The sequence below is a fragment of the Arachis ipaensis genome, chromosome B7 (assembly GCF_059453495.1).
Source record: "Arachis ipaensis isolate K30076 ecotype BB chromosome B7, ASM5945349v1, whole genome shotgun sequence".
Classification (NCBI taxonomy): domain Eukaryota; kingdom Viridiplantae; phylum Streptophyta; class Magnoliopsida; order Fabales; family Fabaceae; genus Arachis; species Arachis ipaensis.
The window spans coordinates 140761593-140778780 of NC_142442.1; the positions used below are offsets into that span (position 1 = coordinate 140761593).

At 31.7% G+C, this 17188-nt stretch overlaps 1 protein-coding gene across 1 annotated transcript; it reads right to left on the reverse strand.

The window, feature by feature from the left end:
* Nucleotides 1-1156: 1156 nt before the first annotated feature.
* LOC107607924 (uncharacterized) lies at nt 1157-2041 on the reverse strand. Its single transcript, XM_016309819.1, has one exon. It carries the CDS (start codon nt 2039-2041, stop codon nt 1157-1159), a length of 885 nt encoding a protein of 294 aa, XP_016165305.1.
* Between the last annotated feature and the right edge of the window lie 15147 nt (nt 2042-17188).

The window sequence follows — 17188 nt, forward strand, 5'->3', positions numbered from 1 at the left end:
AGACTGGCGTGTGTGTGGTTTCGGAGTTGTTTGGCGAGTTACCACCGCAGAATAAAGTCAAGCAGATGACGGTGTGCTAAACATGGTTCCATGAGAGGTTCTGGGTTCTCCCAGCAGACGCGGGTGAAGAGACCGTGCGTATATACGCGCGTGCCTATATTCTGATGTTATTGTCATCTCAGCTGTTTGCGGACAAGAACGCAAACCGGGTTCACCTTCGCTGGTTGCCTTATTTGGCATTGTTGGACGACTTGGGTAGATATAACTGGGGCTCGGCGGCACTAGCCTGGTTGTATAGATGTCTTTGTCATAGAACAAACAGAAACGTTAACTTAGCCGGGCCACTACAGCTTCTACAGTCTTGGATTTTTTGGAGGTTTTCCAGTTTGAGACCTAGTCGTTTTGATGTGTTTGGGTTTCCGCTTGCATCCAGGTACGGTTTATTATTTTCAGTCCATAACTGATTCAATTTCATGTGTTCCTGGTTGTTATGTCATGCTTTCAATGAAAATTATAGGTGGTCTACATATCTACCGAAAAATGATGCAGTGGATCAAAGAGTGGTGTCTGCACGCCTTTCTTTGGATAGATTGCGTACGCACGATGTAAGTCCTTTAGTTATTGCTCTTACAAGTACTGGTTCATGTATAATCTTATGGTCTTACCTAACATTAACTTCTCCGATACAGTTTGTGTGGGAGCCTTATTCTTCTCCAGAGGTCTTCAACACAGTGATTGTCCCGGCCATGGTCGACTGTACCCCTAGCATCCAACGTGGCAACTCGGCATAGGACTCTTTCCAGTCTCCATATATTTGTGCTATTGCCTTCTATTTTGCCATCCAAACCTTCCTATAACTAGGCCTGAAACCGTAATCGGCTTCTGTTGCTTGTTGCAAGACCTTTATCGTAACCGCAGCATCCGCCCTAACCAACGGAAAAATCCTCGCACAGATAACGTGGTAATCAAGCTGCCGGTGATCACTGGAAATAGAGGTGGCCAAGCAAGTGTGAGGACCGTTGCACCTCCTAACCTCCCAAGTGCCCTTTCGTGCACGAAGCGATATGCGAATCAACCAAGTACAGTCCTTGCCGAACTCCTTGCATTTTCCATGATACTTCAGATGATCCGATTTCAAAACTCTGTACTCAACACCTCAACAAATGCTATAGTCTTTCACACTCAGAACAGCTTTATCTTTATTCTGGAATGATTGTCCAATCTGAAATTCTGTAGAAGAACCCCCAATTGTAGAACCTCCGTCCGCCTGTTGACCCAGAGCCTCCAAGTTGAGAGTGAAGAAGTGTGGAGGGTACTGCTGTGTGCCAGAACTTGAAGGCCCGTGCTGTGTATGTAGATTGGCACCTGTGTCATCATCGCTGTCCCTAATGATATTTACAGGCTCTTGGTCAGAGTCATCGTCCCGCATTGCATTCTCTACTCGATTAGGTTCCCCGAAGCCATGAACATCATGAATCAAGGCACCACTGGTATCCACCTCAAATGCCTGCTGCCAGACCCCAGGATTCTCCAACGGTACAGAACCAACTGCTTCCGTTCGATCTAAATCATCCGTGAAGGAAGGGGATGCGACCTGCGGAACAGATACTCCGGCCGCAGGCATCGAACTAGACGCACCGCCTGCGGCAGTCGAGCTATGAACTGGAGCTGACGCCCCAGAACTATCAACACCAACCTCCAACTTCGCATACAGCTCATGTATTCTGACCTCCGGAAAACTCCTAACGCAATGAAACAGAACCCTAATATCTTCATCAGCCGCTAGCACAAACGTATCATACTTAACACTAGTCGAGACAACTGCGATAGGAATCTTGTAGAATAGCTTCTTCACCCACTTGCTCCCAAATACCCCAAGCTTCTGCACAATGCTGTTCTTTACATCTGACAAAGTGCTTGATGAGCTGATGAATACACTCAATGGTTCTCTGTCAGTGAACTTCACACCATACTTTTTAATTCTTTTAATTTTCCCAGAGCAATGCACTAAGACAAGAAAACTCTCTTCCTCACTTGCCATTGTGTGATAATGGTCTCTTGAGCAGCTTCAATCTCGCTCATATATATATAGAATTCCTCTCTTCATAAATCGTGGCAGCCTACAAGGTTTTATGAGTTTAAAAAATCCTTCATAAATCGTGGCTGCCTAGAGGGGTTTCTGGTCATTTTGTTTCCTTCGTAAACCATGGTGAGTTAGCACGGTTTACCTTCAAACATTTTTCTTCAAAAATCCTCTCAACCAACCACAGTTTACATGTTAATACAAAACCGTGGTTAGCTTTTACGAATTACATAATATTAAAACAAGACATGCACGTAAGGGATTTTCATTTGTTACAATCACATAAACGTTTCTCACATTTAATTTATTTAAATACATTGCCCTAATTTTAATGAAATAGACTTGATCTGAAATCATGAAACGGCCTCAGTAGGATAAATCCATATTGAGGGGATTCCTTTCATATTTGTGAATTTAATTTCAAATCACACTGATTCCTTAATTTCCTCCTTCTTGATGGCTATTGGCTGATAAATAATTTAAGTGAAAATTGCAATTATATACTAGCTAGTAACAATCAATGTGATAGTTTAATTAAGCTTATTGCATCAGTTAATTTGATGAGATATTTATTTACAATTATAATATGATGAAAATTTATGTGCAGTCGATTTTACATGAAGTTGATGGCTAAGAGTCGTTAGATGAAAATTTAGTCGTCAAATCATTTAACTGTTCTCAGCCATCAACTTCACGTGAAGTCGACTGCACCTGAGTTTTCACCATTAATAAAAGTTTTCAATTAGATATGTATATCATTACATAACGATTAAATTCAATAGCTAAAATTAGTAAATTACTAAAACACTTTAATTTTTAGTATACCTGAAATGCTTTTTAAATTTACAATCTAAGGCAATATATATCAATTGGCATGAAGTACGTTTTGTCTTTTTCAGATTAGTTTTAATGACACAATGGTTTGTGGAGTCGTATTCGTATTCACGATTAATTCAGGGAAAAAATAAATAAATAAATAAAAGGTTCTTGTACGAACATAAAGTTAACAGATTATGTTTAACAAATTAAAATATTTTTACAAATACCGAATAAATTACTAAATTATCCATCATTATTTAAATACACCCATAATTTTTTTAAGTGCTAAATTAGAATTTAATTACTTTTATTAATATAACAACATATACTTAAATGTTTATAAAAAAATACTTTTATACTATGAATACATAGAAATTAAATTCATATATATTAATCTGTATTATGTTATGTAGGATAAATGAAAAGCTTTCTTTATGGCTGGTTGTTCAGATGTTGCCATTATTGGGTCACATGTTATGAACTCGTTAGTTTAGTTAAATGCTAGAATACATAACAACCACTTATTGTGGCGGTTACCTCCGAATTTTGTATAATAAAAAGGATTAATTAATCAGTAGCATTAATGTTTATTTTTCTAGTGTTTTCACAAATTGTCATTTGTCGTGAGAGCTTACGCTATAAAAAAATCATTGGATATCATTATATTTATTGACGGATTTATTAAAAAAATTTGTTGGTAATATATTTATTGTCGAATTTACCGTTGAAATAAATCTGATGGTATAAATCTTGTCAATAATTATTTAGGGACGAATTTTTTTATCCGCTGTTAATTACCATTGAAAATCTTTCACTGAAACCTTTTATCATCGGATTTATCCCCAATAAATCCGAGGATAATATGTTATTTAATAATAACTAAATACCGGCAGATTTATCCGACAGTAAATCTACTGGTAAACTTAAATTTTATTTTTCTTTTTTTTTATGAATTTACTCATCATCATCCTCCTCCTACAACATAAGAGAACAAAAGCATATGTAACTTATCAACCAATCAAACAAGTAAAAGAAGATAAAATTAAAGTACAAAAAGAAAAAAGTATAATAACTAACTACCCTATAGGATAGTAACTCCCATATTCTGTAAACAAAAAGAAAAATTAAGTATATATGTACATTATGACTAGAAACTTGTTTTAAAGTATTATTTGAACATTTATGAAAAAATTAAAGCCAATTAATAACCTTTTATGTTCAATAACAGATAATCTATATATCATATCTTATTACTTTTAATAGTCTATGCAGTTCACTCAGTAAGCTTAATCCAAATTAAAATTCTACCCACTACCAACCAAATCAACATATAAATTTGTTCACTTTTTCTCAAACATTAAGATTTTGAAAGTACTAAAAATAGACTATAAAATTTATAAAGAATGTTCATCCTATCAATGTTTGGTATCATCATACTCTCTGAATTAAGATATGAATAATTGAACATTAGTTTTATAGGCATAATCTATTGAGAAAATGAACAAAGAATTAGCACAAAACTAGAGAAAAAGCAACAGTGGAGATAACTAATGTGTGATTGAATTTTAAGTTTCAATAGACCAAGAAGAGAATAATTATGAAAATAATAGCGAAAACCAAAAGTTAAAAACAAGTAATTGAGTTTTACGTGCCACCACCAACCTTATTAACCTAATTGTTTTGAAGCTGCAACGACAAAAGAAGTTAAAATTCAAACATGTTAAAAATAATTTGAAAACAAATTCAAAATTCTTTAAAACAAGTATTGAACAATATTCTACCTAAATAAACACTCACAATTGCAATAGATTTGTTATTTGGGTGCTATTTCTTGTATTGTTCTCTGAGTTTAAACTTGCAAAACGAAAACATAACAAAAATCTCAACCAAGAATCAAGAACAAACTAAAAATAATAACAAGAGAGTTAGATGCAACTCAATAATAACTAATTATGTCAAATTAAACAAATTATCTAAACCTACATCAAAATTTAAAATTGAAAAACTAAAAAAATTCAATATAAAAAATTTATGGAATAAAAATAGAAAAAACTCAATAAAAAGTGAAGTCAGTGAACTCACCCACACTGCAAAAGCAGAACCAAGAACACAGCAATGAAGGAATCACGAGAAGAGAAAGCAGAGGACGGCGATGTGGCAAGAACTAAGTATGACTGGCAGTGCGAATGCGAGGCGGCGAGAATGTCTAAACCACGGACCACGGTCATTGAAGAATGAGCAAGATAGGGTTAGGATTCATAAAGAGGTTAGGTTTTTTATTTATAATAAAGTAAAAATGGGGATGGAATAGGAAGAGAGCTAAGGGCTACCTACCTGGAGGAGGAAGGAGAGACCCAGGTTGGCGATTAAGGGAGCAACAACAACGACAGCAGTGGCGGGAGTCACGAAAATGGCGGCAACAGAGCGATCAACGCGTCACAAGGAGCACTTAGCCGAGTTCATGCAATCTTTAGACATAGTTAGTGGTGGCTGACCCTGGCGGAGGAGTTGTCGGAGGTGGTTTGGGGGGAGAGAGAAGTAGAGAGAGAAGAGAAGGTTAGAGAGAGAGAGAGTACTTCAAAAATGAAAGGGGAGAGGATTCACAGCTCAAATTTAGGGCAAGATTACCGTCTGATTTACCGGCAAAAAAATCCGACAATAACGCTTTGAAAGTGACCAAAACGCAGCGTTACACTAATCAGGGATTACCGGTAGATAAATTCGATGGTAAATCCGACGATAATCTCGGCACCAATTTTTCTTGTTTTTCTTCCAATTATTACCGGCGAATTTACTGTCGGAAAATCAAATCCGATGGTAATCTTTTTAACCGACAAATTTATTGTTAATTTCATTGGTAAATTCGCTGCTAATGTCCGATGCTAAATCTGACAGTAAATTCAATGATATTCAACCTTTTTCTTATAGTGTTTATTTGTCATTTTTTTGCAACATTTTTCTTTTTAACAAGTGAACATCTTATTCACGTAGATTAATCTTTGAGCTAGTCACAAAAAAAAAAAAAAAAAGATTAATCTTTCAGCTGTTGAAAGAGAGAATATCATGAAAAATAAAGAGAAGACATACTATTTTAAAGAAAAACTTAAATTATTAGAAACTTTTTTCAATATTTAAAAACTTTACAAATCTAAATTCCACACCATTGATTCCTTAGGACTAGGCAATTTATACACAGGAACATAGGGTTTAGCTAACTATAGGGATCTTCTATAACCTTTATATGTATGGGGTTGCAGGGGACAAAGATTAGAGGGAAAAAAGAAATGAAAGCGAATTGAATGTAAATTATTATTGAGACATTTTGAAATGTTGAATCCCTCACTTAACTTAGATCTTGTCTACATAAATGTCCCAATCATGTTGAATCCCTCAAGTAAAACTAGTCAGCAAACTTTAATAACTTCTAATATTTTGAATAAGAAAAATGATGCACATAATTAGTTTGTAATCTGAGAAAATAATTATGATGTATATATATATACATACTTTACATGGAATTTAATTATCTAAGTAAACAATACAATAGATAACCACCGGATAAATAATCCAAAGATTGTGGTTAAGCAAAAATAATTATCATTTCTCAATCAAGATTATGGTTAATTAATATTTGGTCATCACCATAGTTTCTACAGGAACTATTTTTATTTTTAAAAATAGGAAAAGAGTGCATTAAGAATAAGATGAGAATGATTTGATTATATATGGTTTAATTACTCTGTTCATTCCTATAATTTTGCAAAATTTTTAATTAGGTCTCTATACTTTTTTTCTTTTAATTGAGTTCCTGCACTAATTTTTTTTTCAATTAGGTCATTCTTAGCAGTAATTGGTTTAATTTTATAGAGACCCAACTAAAAAGAAAAATTGGTACAGGAATCCAAATAAAAAAAAATAATGTCGGGACCCAATTATAAAAATTTTGATACAAGAACTCAATTAAAAGAAAAAAAATACAAAAACCTAATTAAAAATTTTACAAAACCATCAAAATCAACAGAATAATTAAACCATTATATATTTTTGAAGATGCATAATGACATGAGTCACGAAGAAGATACAATACTCGTGACCATAGTTATCAAACCCGGTTCGACCCGACCGGTTCGATCAGAAACCCGGTCATCCAGTCACCTGGCTGGGTCGAGCCATTCGTCAAACCGATTATGCATGGAACCCGGTGAAACCCAGTTTGACCCGACGGGTTTACGTTAAAACCGGTGACCCGGCCGGTTAATTTAACCCGGTCCGGGTCGTGCTTTTCCTTTTTTTTTAAAAAAAAAAAATAGAAACATCGTCGTTTGGCTTTAGATCCCCCCTCCCCTTTCGACGAACCCTAATGGCTATTCCCCCCTCCCCATTTCCCCTAATCTAAGAAATCAAATCAATCTGATTCCAGTAGAAGTGTGGAACCCTCCAGCGCTCATCTCCGATCTCTCTACTCCTTCGTTGTCGGCACTCGGCAGTCGCTCACCCTCGCCCAGTCGCCCTCACCTCGTCACTCCAACGTCTCTCCCCTCACCTCGTTACTTCGTTGCCTCTCTGCTCACCTCGTCACTCTCGGTCTCTCACGATCACGGCCTCACCTCGTCACTCTTTCAGTCTCTCACCTCATCTCCTCACCTCGTCGTCGTCGTCGCGGTCCCGTAATCCTGCCCTGCGTTCACTTCGTTGGCAGCAGAAGGCTCACAGAAGACAGAAATCAAGCAGCATCTCTGCATCTGCTCCCTCGGGTCAGTCGGGTGGTAGTGGTCGTCTTTTTGGTCGCAGTCTGGGAACCAGTTATCCAGGTGAGCTCCCTTCAAGTTTTTGACCCTGGTCTTTTACCGGAAATCTAGAATTGTTGAATAGTGAACCTGGTGGTTATTGTTGACTGTTGCAATTGAATTTTAGAGTTGTTGAAGCTGAGCATATTTTAGTTAGTATTATTATTGAATCTGATGGTTATTACTATTGTATTTGATTTTTTAGAGTTGTTATTGAATCTGGTGGTTATTATTTTAGTTAGAATTATTGTTGAACTTGAATTTGGTGGCTGTTGATGTTGCATTTAGATTTTTGGTGTTGTTGTTTGTTGCTAGTTGCCGTGTTTTAGAGTTGCTGTGTTGTAGAGTTGCTGTGTCTTTTAGAGCTGTTGTTGCTTGTTGCTAGATTTTTTTAGAGTTGCTGTTTGTTCACTTTGTTGAATTACAAAGTCAGTGAACTTTGGGGGAATGGTGGTGGTTGCTGTGTTGTTTAAAAACTTACTTAAGTAAATCTATTGTTGCTGAAAATATTTTTGCTTTTTTTTTGCTAGAATTTTAAAAATGTCTTCATCTCAAACACCATCAGAAACACCACCATCTCAAGAACAAGCATCATTAGCAACTCTTTTCCATGATCTTACCACTAAAAGAGTTTATAATAATGCTATGGAAGGTATGGATGCAAATCAAAATGAGTAAAATGTTGATCAAGCTCCAAATTTGTCGTATGAAGATGTTGATGCCGACTTTGAGCACACCCTTGGACTTAATTTAATGATTGTGTTATCTTTCACTTGCTCTTGATTTAAATTGAGAACATATTTTATACTAAAAACTAGTTTATTATTTTTTTTAGATTATTAATTATATTTAAGACTTGATATTAGATTATTAATGTTTGTAAAGACTTATATTTTAAATTTTAGGACATTATTTTAATTTTATTTATATAATTTTATATTTTTTAATTATGACTGGGTTAATCCGGTGAATTAGTACCCCACCGGTTCGGTTATGATACTATGTTCGTGACAAAATCAATTCAATGGTTATAACAAGAATCAAGAGTAAAGGGGGTCCCTAGAAATTAAATTTTAAAATGGTCCACAAAATCGTAGATAATAGACTTTTTATTTCATCGTAGTTCCCACACATGGATGAGATTGGTCCTCATCAGATTCCGTACACCAAAGAAAGAAAAAGAAATATGTATCAAAATAATGGAGATAAATAATATCTGTATTGTTTTTTTATACTTTTATTTGTACATTTTTGTTTATTTTCACTTTTTATTTGTCATTTTCAATATTATAAATTAAAATATATAAAAATGTACATAAAAAATTAAAAATAATATATCTATCATTCATTGAGAAACATTCATTGGATGAAGTTGTGACCCTTAATAAAAATATACATAAAAATGATTTACACATAAATATAATCAATTTAAATTTATTTTTATGAATTTATTTTTAGTTGGCAATATTTATATTTAAATAATTTTTAATTTATTTTTTAAAACATTTAAATTGTTATAATAGAATTTTAGGATATCAAATAATTGTTAGAACAAAATAATTTTTTTGAATTAATTTATTCTTATACAAAGATATCGGGTATTGCTTCTCATGAGGATTAGCCACACTATGACTTTACTAGAGGTTCTTTTGCTATTCTTTAGTGAGGTCCGAATTGATTATGATATGCTACTCATGGACTTACACTTTGACAATATCTTGATATCAATGTTCATTAAGAAGTAACAGTCAGAGACATACAAATTTCATCTACTATGGATGAGTGCACAATCATTTTGCAGAATGTGATATATTAATAACGGAAAACTTAGCAAATATAAAAAATTTTTTTGAAGAAGTGCTTGTACTTTTAAAAAGCATAAGTTCTTCATTTTGTATTTGATAAATCAAAAAGACTATGTACTTATGTTTGCAATTTTTAAAAGATCGGAGTATTTTTTTAAAGCAACTAAAGTGGAGCTTTCTAAAATTGGCTTGTACTTTTTAAAATTTAAAAGTCTAATATAACCTCATATATTAACTAATTTTTAAATTTAAAGCTTAAATTTATGTCTTTTATAGTATTTTTAAATTTTAAAAGCTATTTTACCAAAAGTAATTGTTGCTACTTGTATTTATTAAGAGTCATTTTTAATTTAATTTACCAAATATAAATGTTACATTTTTTAAAAAATAAAAACTTTACCAAACTAAATCTTAGTTAATTGTCCGTCCGTCGTTCTCCTCTCTTATTTTCTGTTTAAATAAAAATCAATTTAATCTAAATTAATTATTCAGTCAAGTTCAAACAAAAAATCCAGTAATATAATTTGTTGGATGTACTAATATTTTTATTAGATTAAAAATATTAAATCAAACTAATTTAATTCAAATTACACAATAATTTATATGTTTCATTTTAATTTTTTTTTAAATTAATCCAAACCCCACATAAACACTTTATAGGGTATCATATCTCTTACCTAGACCTTTTTCAATAAACTCTGTTGTGTTTCAACCCTTCGCTTCTTATGAGTTTGAGAGAACTTGTGGATAATAGTCTATTTTTTATGATGATCTTGGTTTACAAGCATAAGATATAGACATTTGAATACAGAGACATACATAAAATTATATTTAAAAATAAAACATAAATAAAAGTACTGAATAAAAATATAATTTATTTTTTATTGTTATTATTAATTTTTTTAACATTATATTTTTTATTATTTTATATTTTTGTAAATTTTATGTGAAGAAAAAATAAAAATAAATTAAATTTTTTATTATTTATTTTATTTTATATTCGATTTATCACCAAACAAACTATAAAAAATATTAATTTTTATCTCTATTCTTGATATCTTATTTTTAATATCATGTGATATATTCTATTCTGAAAAACAAATAGTCTTATATACACTATACTCTATTTTTTTTCTTTTTAAATTAGTTGATGACTAACTTACCATGAAATATAAAATATATACTCCTCCGCAATAGAAATTACCTTACTATTCACTGACAAGGAATCTAACTATTTAAGAATATCAAACTACATGATTGATACGTAGGCACTCGAAATTTTAATTTCTCCTTAATTTGTTACCATACACTCATTTTGTATATACAGCATTAGGGTAGTAACGGGGCGGGTTTTTACTCTACCCGACTCTGTCCTGTCGTATAACAATCCGCATAGAATTCACCCCACTTCTACTCGCAGGTAGTAAAATGTTGAACCCTAATCTATCTCTGCGGGTACCCGCCTCGCCCCTACCCGCCCCGCCCTGCCCCTACACGCCCCGCTCCTACCCACCCCTATAATTATTAAAATTCAATAAATAAAATTAAATTTCAAAATTTATATAACCATCATCACATACATAATATAAATTAAAGTAAAAATTTAAATATGATACAATATTATTAATAATTTACTAATTATTTTACATATATTATATATATAGCAGGACGGATAGGGGCGGGTATTACCTAAACCCGACCCGCCCCGTCCCTCCCAAGAATCCGCCCCACTAAAAACCGGTCTCGGTGCGGGGCAGATAATTACCCGCCCCGAACGGGTAGGAGCGGAGTGGATACCTGCGAGTTCGGGTGGTATTGCCATCCCGATATAGTATTATATATACACGTTTAAAATTTAGACTTTAAAATTAAAGTTTACCACGACATACGACACACAATTAAAGTACTATATATATGTATATGTATAGGACAAATAAAATTTTGTTAAATAATAATGTTAATCATGAAAAAGAGGTCAAACCCTTATGACTAACTTCTAAAATGGGTTTCAAATAAGGTTCTATTATGCAATCTAATCAGTAGGGTGGAGTAACAACATTGCAATTAATTAGTGGTCGGTCATGTGAATTGCTTTGGAAGCAAGTTAGAATTCAAAGACACATAACACAAAATTAGCCATGAGACCCCATGCTTGTGTTTCCTACATCGCCATCTGATTTGATAACATTGATTTGAACTTTGAAGCATCTGGTTCTGGTGAAGGTGATTCCCCGGGGGTCTCTTTCTATCAAGATTTCATTTCACTTTCAATTTGATTCATCCTTCGAAGGGATAATTAATTCTCTTTCGGTTATCATTAAATATAATTCATTTAAGTTGGTCTAATAATTGACTCACTAATTTACTTAAGTAAGTATCTTAGTTTAAATTTGTTGGCCAATAACAAATTCTTAGATAGAACTTATTAGATATACGATGAAATGATTCTTAATTTTTAGAATGAGAAATACGGTGAAAAAAAAGTTGTCATTAAATATTTTGATCAAGTATTTATTTATGTGTTGATTTATTTTTTATTTTCTATTATATTTTTTAACTCAATAGTTAAGGATTAATTCGACTTACGTAGATGAATAATTCGACCACTTAACTATTATATGTTGATTTATATATTTTCAAATAAAATAATTAGCTTTTTTTCTATATGTAATCGAATGAGGTTTGAATTCTCGGTATTTGGTTAAAGAAGAATAAGTTTCACCTACTCAACCACATTTTTGAAAATTTTTTTTATTTAAATTAAATAAATATAAAATTTATAAAAATACGTAAAATATAGAATAATTATTTAAATACATAATGTACTCAAGATACATTTCACGTCGAGAAACGGGTATTGAACACCTAAGATACGTTCAAAAGCCTATTAGGGTCTCAATTTTGTTCTTTATCCTTCAATTTTGTTCGCATAGAAAATAATTAGTTCTTTTGTTGTAATTTATCTTATGAGATAGTAAGAAACAATAATTAAGGAGTGATTTTTTAGTCTAATTCAACTGTGATGTTACGCACTATCCGTGTTAATATCCTACATGCGCTAAAGACTGTCATATTGAGCAATATGAGAGAATAGGCCCTAAGAGGTTAGACGGGTTGCATATAGATTTTTGCATGCACTTCTGAGCTGTAGATTTACCAACAGATTATTCTGGCTTGAAGGGGATCAGCATGTAAAAGTAATGTTTGACATACATGCAAGACTAATGCCACAACATGTGATGGAGTGGTATGCTTTGCGGTTCGTGACGTAGTTGGTGGTAGTGGGCCGTCCTATTCGAATCCTCAAGTAGTCCCGCTGGATGCAAGACCAATCCACTTCGCCCAACCTCGTGATAGTGCCGAAGAAGACGACAGTAAGGGTGATTCAGATTATGTTGCTGAATCTAGGTCGTCGAACGAGACTTCTTCCTCTCGCGAGTATATGCCAGAGACTCCCACTGTCAGTGGTGTTTAGTTTATCCTACCTCCTCTTTTACCCATTCCTCAATTGTCATAAGTTCCAAGTCATTATTATACTTTGAATTTGGACGCAATGCAGTTGGATGATCCTTTCAATACCGGCCAAAGGGAGAGGGTTATAACACCGATGGTGGGTTGGAATTCCGAGATGGTCATAGGTTCAGAAACCGTGATGCTGTTCTAATGGCGGTGAAGGACTATAGTATTCGAAGGAATGTAGAGTATAGAGTTCTGGAGTTGGATAGGTTTATATACCATTGTTGTTGCAAGCAATTCATCAATGGTTGTCCGTAGAATCTGCTTGTGGCACTACATCAGAATTTGAACTACTGGTATATTTTATTTGTTAGTTTTGATGAAATTAAAGGCTATTATGTTAAAAAATATCTCAGGTGATGACTTGGATGCTATGACCTAATTTTTGCGTTTGACCGTATCTCGGATACTGAGATCGTAATAATCTTTTGAATGCATCTTGGGTGCTCAGTACCCATTTCTCAACGTAAAATGTATTCTAAGTGCATTTAGGATACGTCAGACTTTCGTTATATCATAATCCAAAATCTCAGTATTCGAGATATGCCAATAATTAAATTTTTTCACGGTACTCGAAATGTGGTATATTATATATTTAAGTAATTATTTTATATTTATTTAATTTAAATAAAAACATCCCACTTTCGAGTTGTTTTTTATTTTACTTTGATGAATTTAATTTAACTTTTAATGTTAATACAAACAGTAAAATTATAAAGATCATGATGATCATTTCAAGAAATACACAATTTGTAGTTCACACTATAACATTTATCAAGACTAACCATTTTGAAGCATAACATTTGTAGAATTAAATATTTGTTGTAGCGCAACTAATGAAACTCATCAATATATTTTCATGACATATATTAAAATGAAAAAAAAATCATCAATTTAAGTTGCTCTAATAGTTAATTTATCAATTTATTTAAATAAGTATATAGGATTCTAATTTCGTCTTGTATATGTAATAATTTATTAGCTAACAGCAAACTTTTAAATAAAGGTCTGATTCGTAACTAAATAGTCTTTAATATGTCGAGTTAAAAAATATCATTAAAAAAAAAAAAAAACCTTAAACACCGAATATAGTCATTCAATTTAAACATGGCAGAACAATGAAGCTAGTAATCGTTGCTCATTCAAATAACAACATGGAAAACATTTCAAGTGTACCGAGAGTATCAGTATACCAGTTATTTTAATTGTTAATTTGAATTATAAAAAATATATATAATATATTAATTAAAATCAACGGTTAAAATAACTGGTGTATCGGTACTCTCCGATGCACTTGAAAGGTTTCAACAACATGATGTCCTAACAAATTAAACATACAAAGTTAAGCAAGTCACATCTTGCTATCTAAAGAAATATCAAATACAAAATGTCATTCAAATGGCATGTTAGTCAGTGAACATTGCCAGTTAGGAAGAAAACATGACACTTATGACGATCACTTTTACATTGGCCATAACCCCCTTTTGACCCTTTGTCAAAAGCTAACCCACTTTTCACATTAAAAAAAAAAATAATCCATAGTGGGAAGGGTCCTCTATATTAATTAATTATAGCATAGCCAATAAATTCAGTGAGTTATATGCATTGTTCATGACTTCTAAGCTTCCTTCAATCATGCAATAATATAATAATGTACTCCATTTCAGGCTTTAATTTGTTTAATTTTGGACCCTTCATCCGCATATAACTACTTCTCCTATATCATTTGTTTAATACACACTTTGATTAAGCTTTTCAAATATGGGGATTTAGATGAGGTGGGGTCCATCGCTAGAGCAGTAGTGTTGAAAATTCAAAGCTATAGTCTCAACCATTTTCCACATGCAATGTATAGTTTATAAGGAAGCCAACTAATTTGGGTTGGTCGAGTGGTCAGCTCACTCGTTCGCTTAAGTAAGTATCGAGGGTTTAAATCCCATCTTGTATATACAACAACTCATTGGCCAATGACAAACTTTTAAATGAAACTCCGATCTGCGACAGATTAATCCTTGACTTGTCGGGTTGGAAAATACCGTGAGCAACAAAAAAAAAAAAGATTTATAAGGAAGCCTCTTATGGTGATGAAATGTCTTTATCTTTTTACCTTTAAATTGATATTAATATTGTATAGTGTTAATTAATAATATGAATGACTTCATGTATTAAGAGCTTGTTATGTATATTATCTGAGAGAATTGTTTGATTATTCTTGTTGTCCAAATGAAAGGTATTTTAGCCCTTTAAGCTACTTATGTTTCCGAATTCGATGAATGAATGATATTTATTAAGCAATTTTTCATTCGATTATACTACGTGTATATCAAAATCAGCCATTAAAATTAATCACCAGTATAAAAAATATATTAAAATATAAATACACATTGAAAATAAATTAAATTATATATATATTTATATACAAATATATTAGTAGCTGATTTTAGTGTACAAATAACATTTTTATTTTTTTACTACATGCGTTTTCAATGTTAATTTTAAGTTTAATTTTATTTTCGATTCTATAGAATGATATATTAATTATAAGATCAGATGTTATAAATATTAATTTAAAATTAAAAATAAAATTTGTTATTTTAATGTTGGATTTTAATTTAATTAAAATTTTATATTATTTTTAATTATTCTATCAAATAAAATAGTTATACAAATAGTAAAATTTAATTACTTTTTTATCAAAATAATATCGTCTCTTTAAGATAAAAATCAGTTTTATTTTATCTATTAATTCTAATAAAATTTAATTCTAAATCAATTTATTTTTTAAAAATATCAAAAATAATATTTTAAAATCACTACATTAAAATTGCCATAAAATTTTGGTAACATATACTAAGAAAAGTCTACAAATTCAGTGCAAGTCAAGTGAATGAGAATAAATTTAAATAAAAATTATTAAACCATTTCTTTTCATGGAATAAAAAAACCTCTTATAGATAGTACCTATTAGATCAGATGAGGAGATAAGTTTTCCTTCTTTTCTTTTTTTTTTTATAATGAATTTCTCCCGTTAGGATGATCTTGCACTCAAAAACTATAGCACAGTCTGATTTTTTTTTTTTTGGGACCTACATTCAGTCAACTTTAATTTTCTTTTTTTCTTTTATTTATTATCTTGTATGTCTAGGGCTCACAATGGGTAAGATATGGTAGGATTTAGACCCTACCCTAATTCTATCCGCGGATTAAAAATTTTATTAAAACTCTACCATACTCTACCCGCGGATTGAAAATCTCTTGACCCTAACTCTATCCGCACCCTAAAATTCTAAACCCTACCCTACCCTACCTTACCCTAGCTGCTGAAATATCAATTTTTTTAAAGTAAATATAAAATTTAATTATTTCAAATTTTATACGTATTAATAATATAAAAAATAAAAAATTAATGCTCTAAAAAAAATTAATTCCCTAATTGAATCACATAAATAAATAGCAAAATTTCTGCCTTGTGATAATTCTCTTTTATATATATTTTCTATCTTCCCAAAAATGGGACAGTAAAAATAAAATATCAAGACAAAAAATTCATCACTATTTGATTTTCTAATATCTCACTTTATCTTTATATTTAAATTAATTATCTAACAGACAAGTTTGAAACACTATGTTTCAGAAAATTTGGTTAAACATGCATGCTATCACTTACTTCTTTAAACGTAGCAATGTATGGGTATTTGCCATCCCTTGCTGCTTCTAAATTTCTGCAAGCTCAACATGGATGCTGACACACTAACTTATAACAAGCCTCTCAGATTTTGTTTTTCTTCAATGTGAAGGTAAATTAATTAATTAATGGACCGACCTTAGATGTAGAATTCAGCAATATAATATTAAATTTAAAATACTAGTAGTTGCTTATTAACCAATTAACTCATCAAAAGATTAATAAAATTAACCATGCTACATTATTCTGATATTTAATTTTTACGAAATAAAAAATGGGTAAAATATTATAAGAATTGTATTTTAAATAGATGTTATATTGGTATATTAATCGGGAGCCACTCAGATAAAGACGTTTAAAATATTTTTTTAAATATTTTTTAAAAATTAAAATTTAATACGTATAATCAATTAAACCGTGTTATTTTTGTCAAATTATGTCAAATAAATTAATTTAACCAAAAAATGGTGGATCAAATTTTAAATTAGTCTAA

Coding starts and splice junctions, on each gene's coding strand:
- LOC107607924 (XM_016309819.1), bottom strand. CDS start 2,041: ATGGCAAGTGAGGAAGAGAGTTTTCTTGTCTTAGTGCATTGCTCTGGG.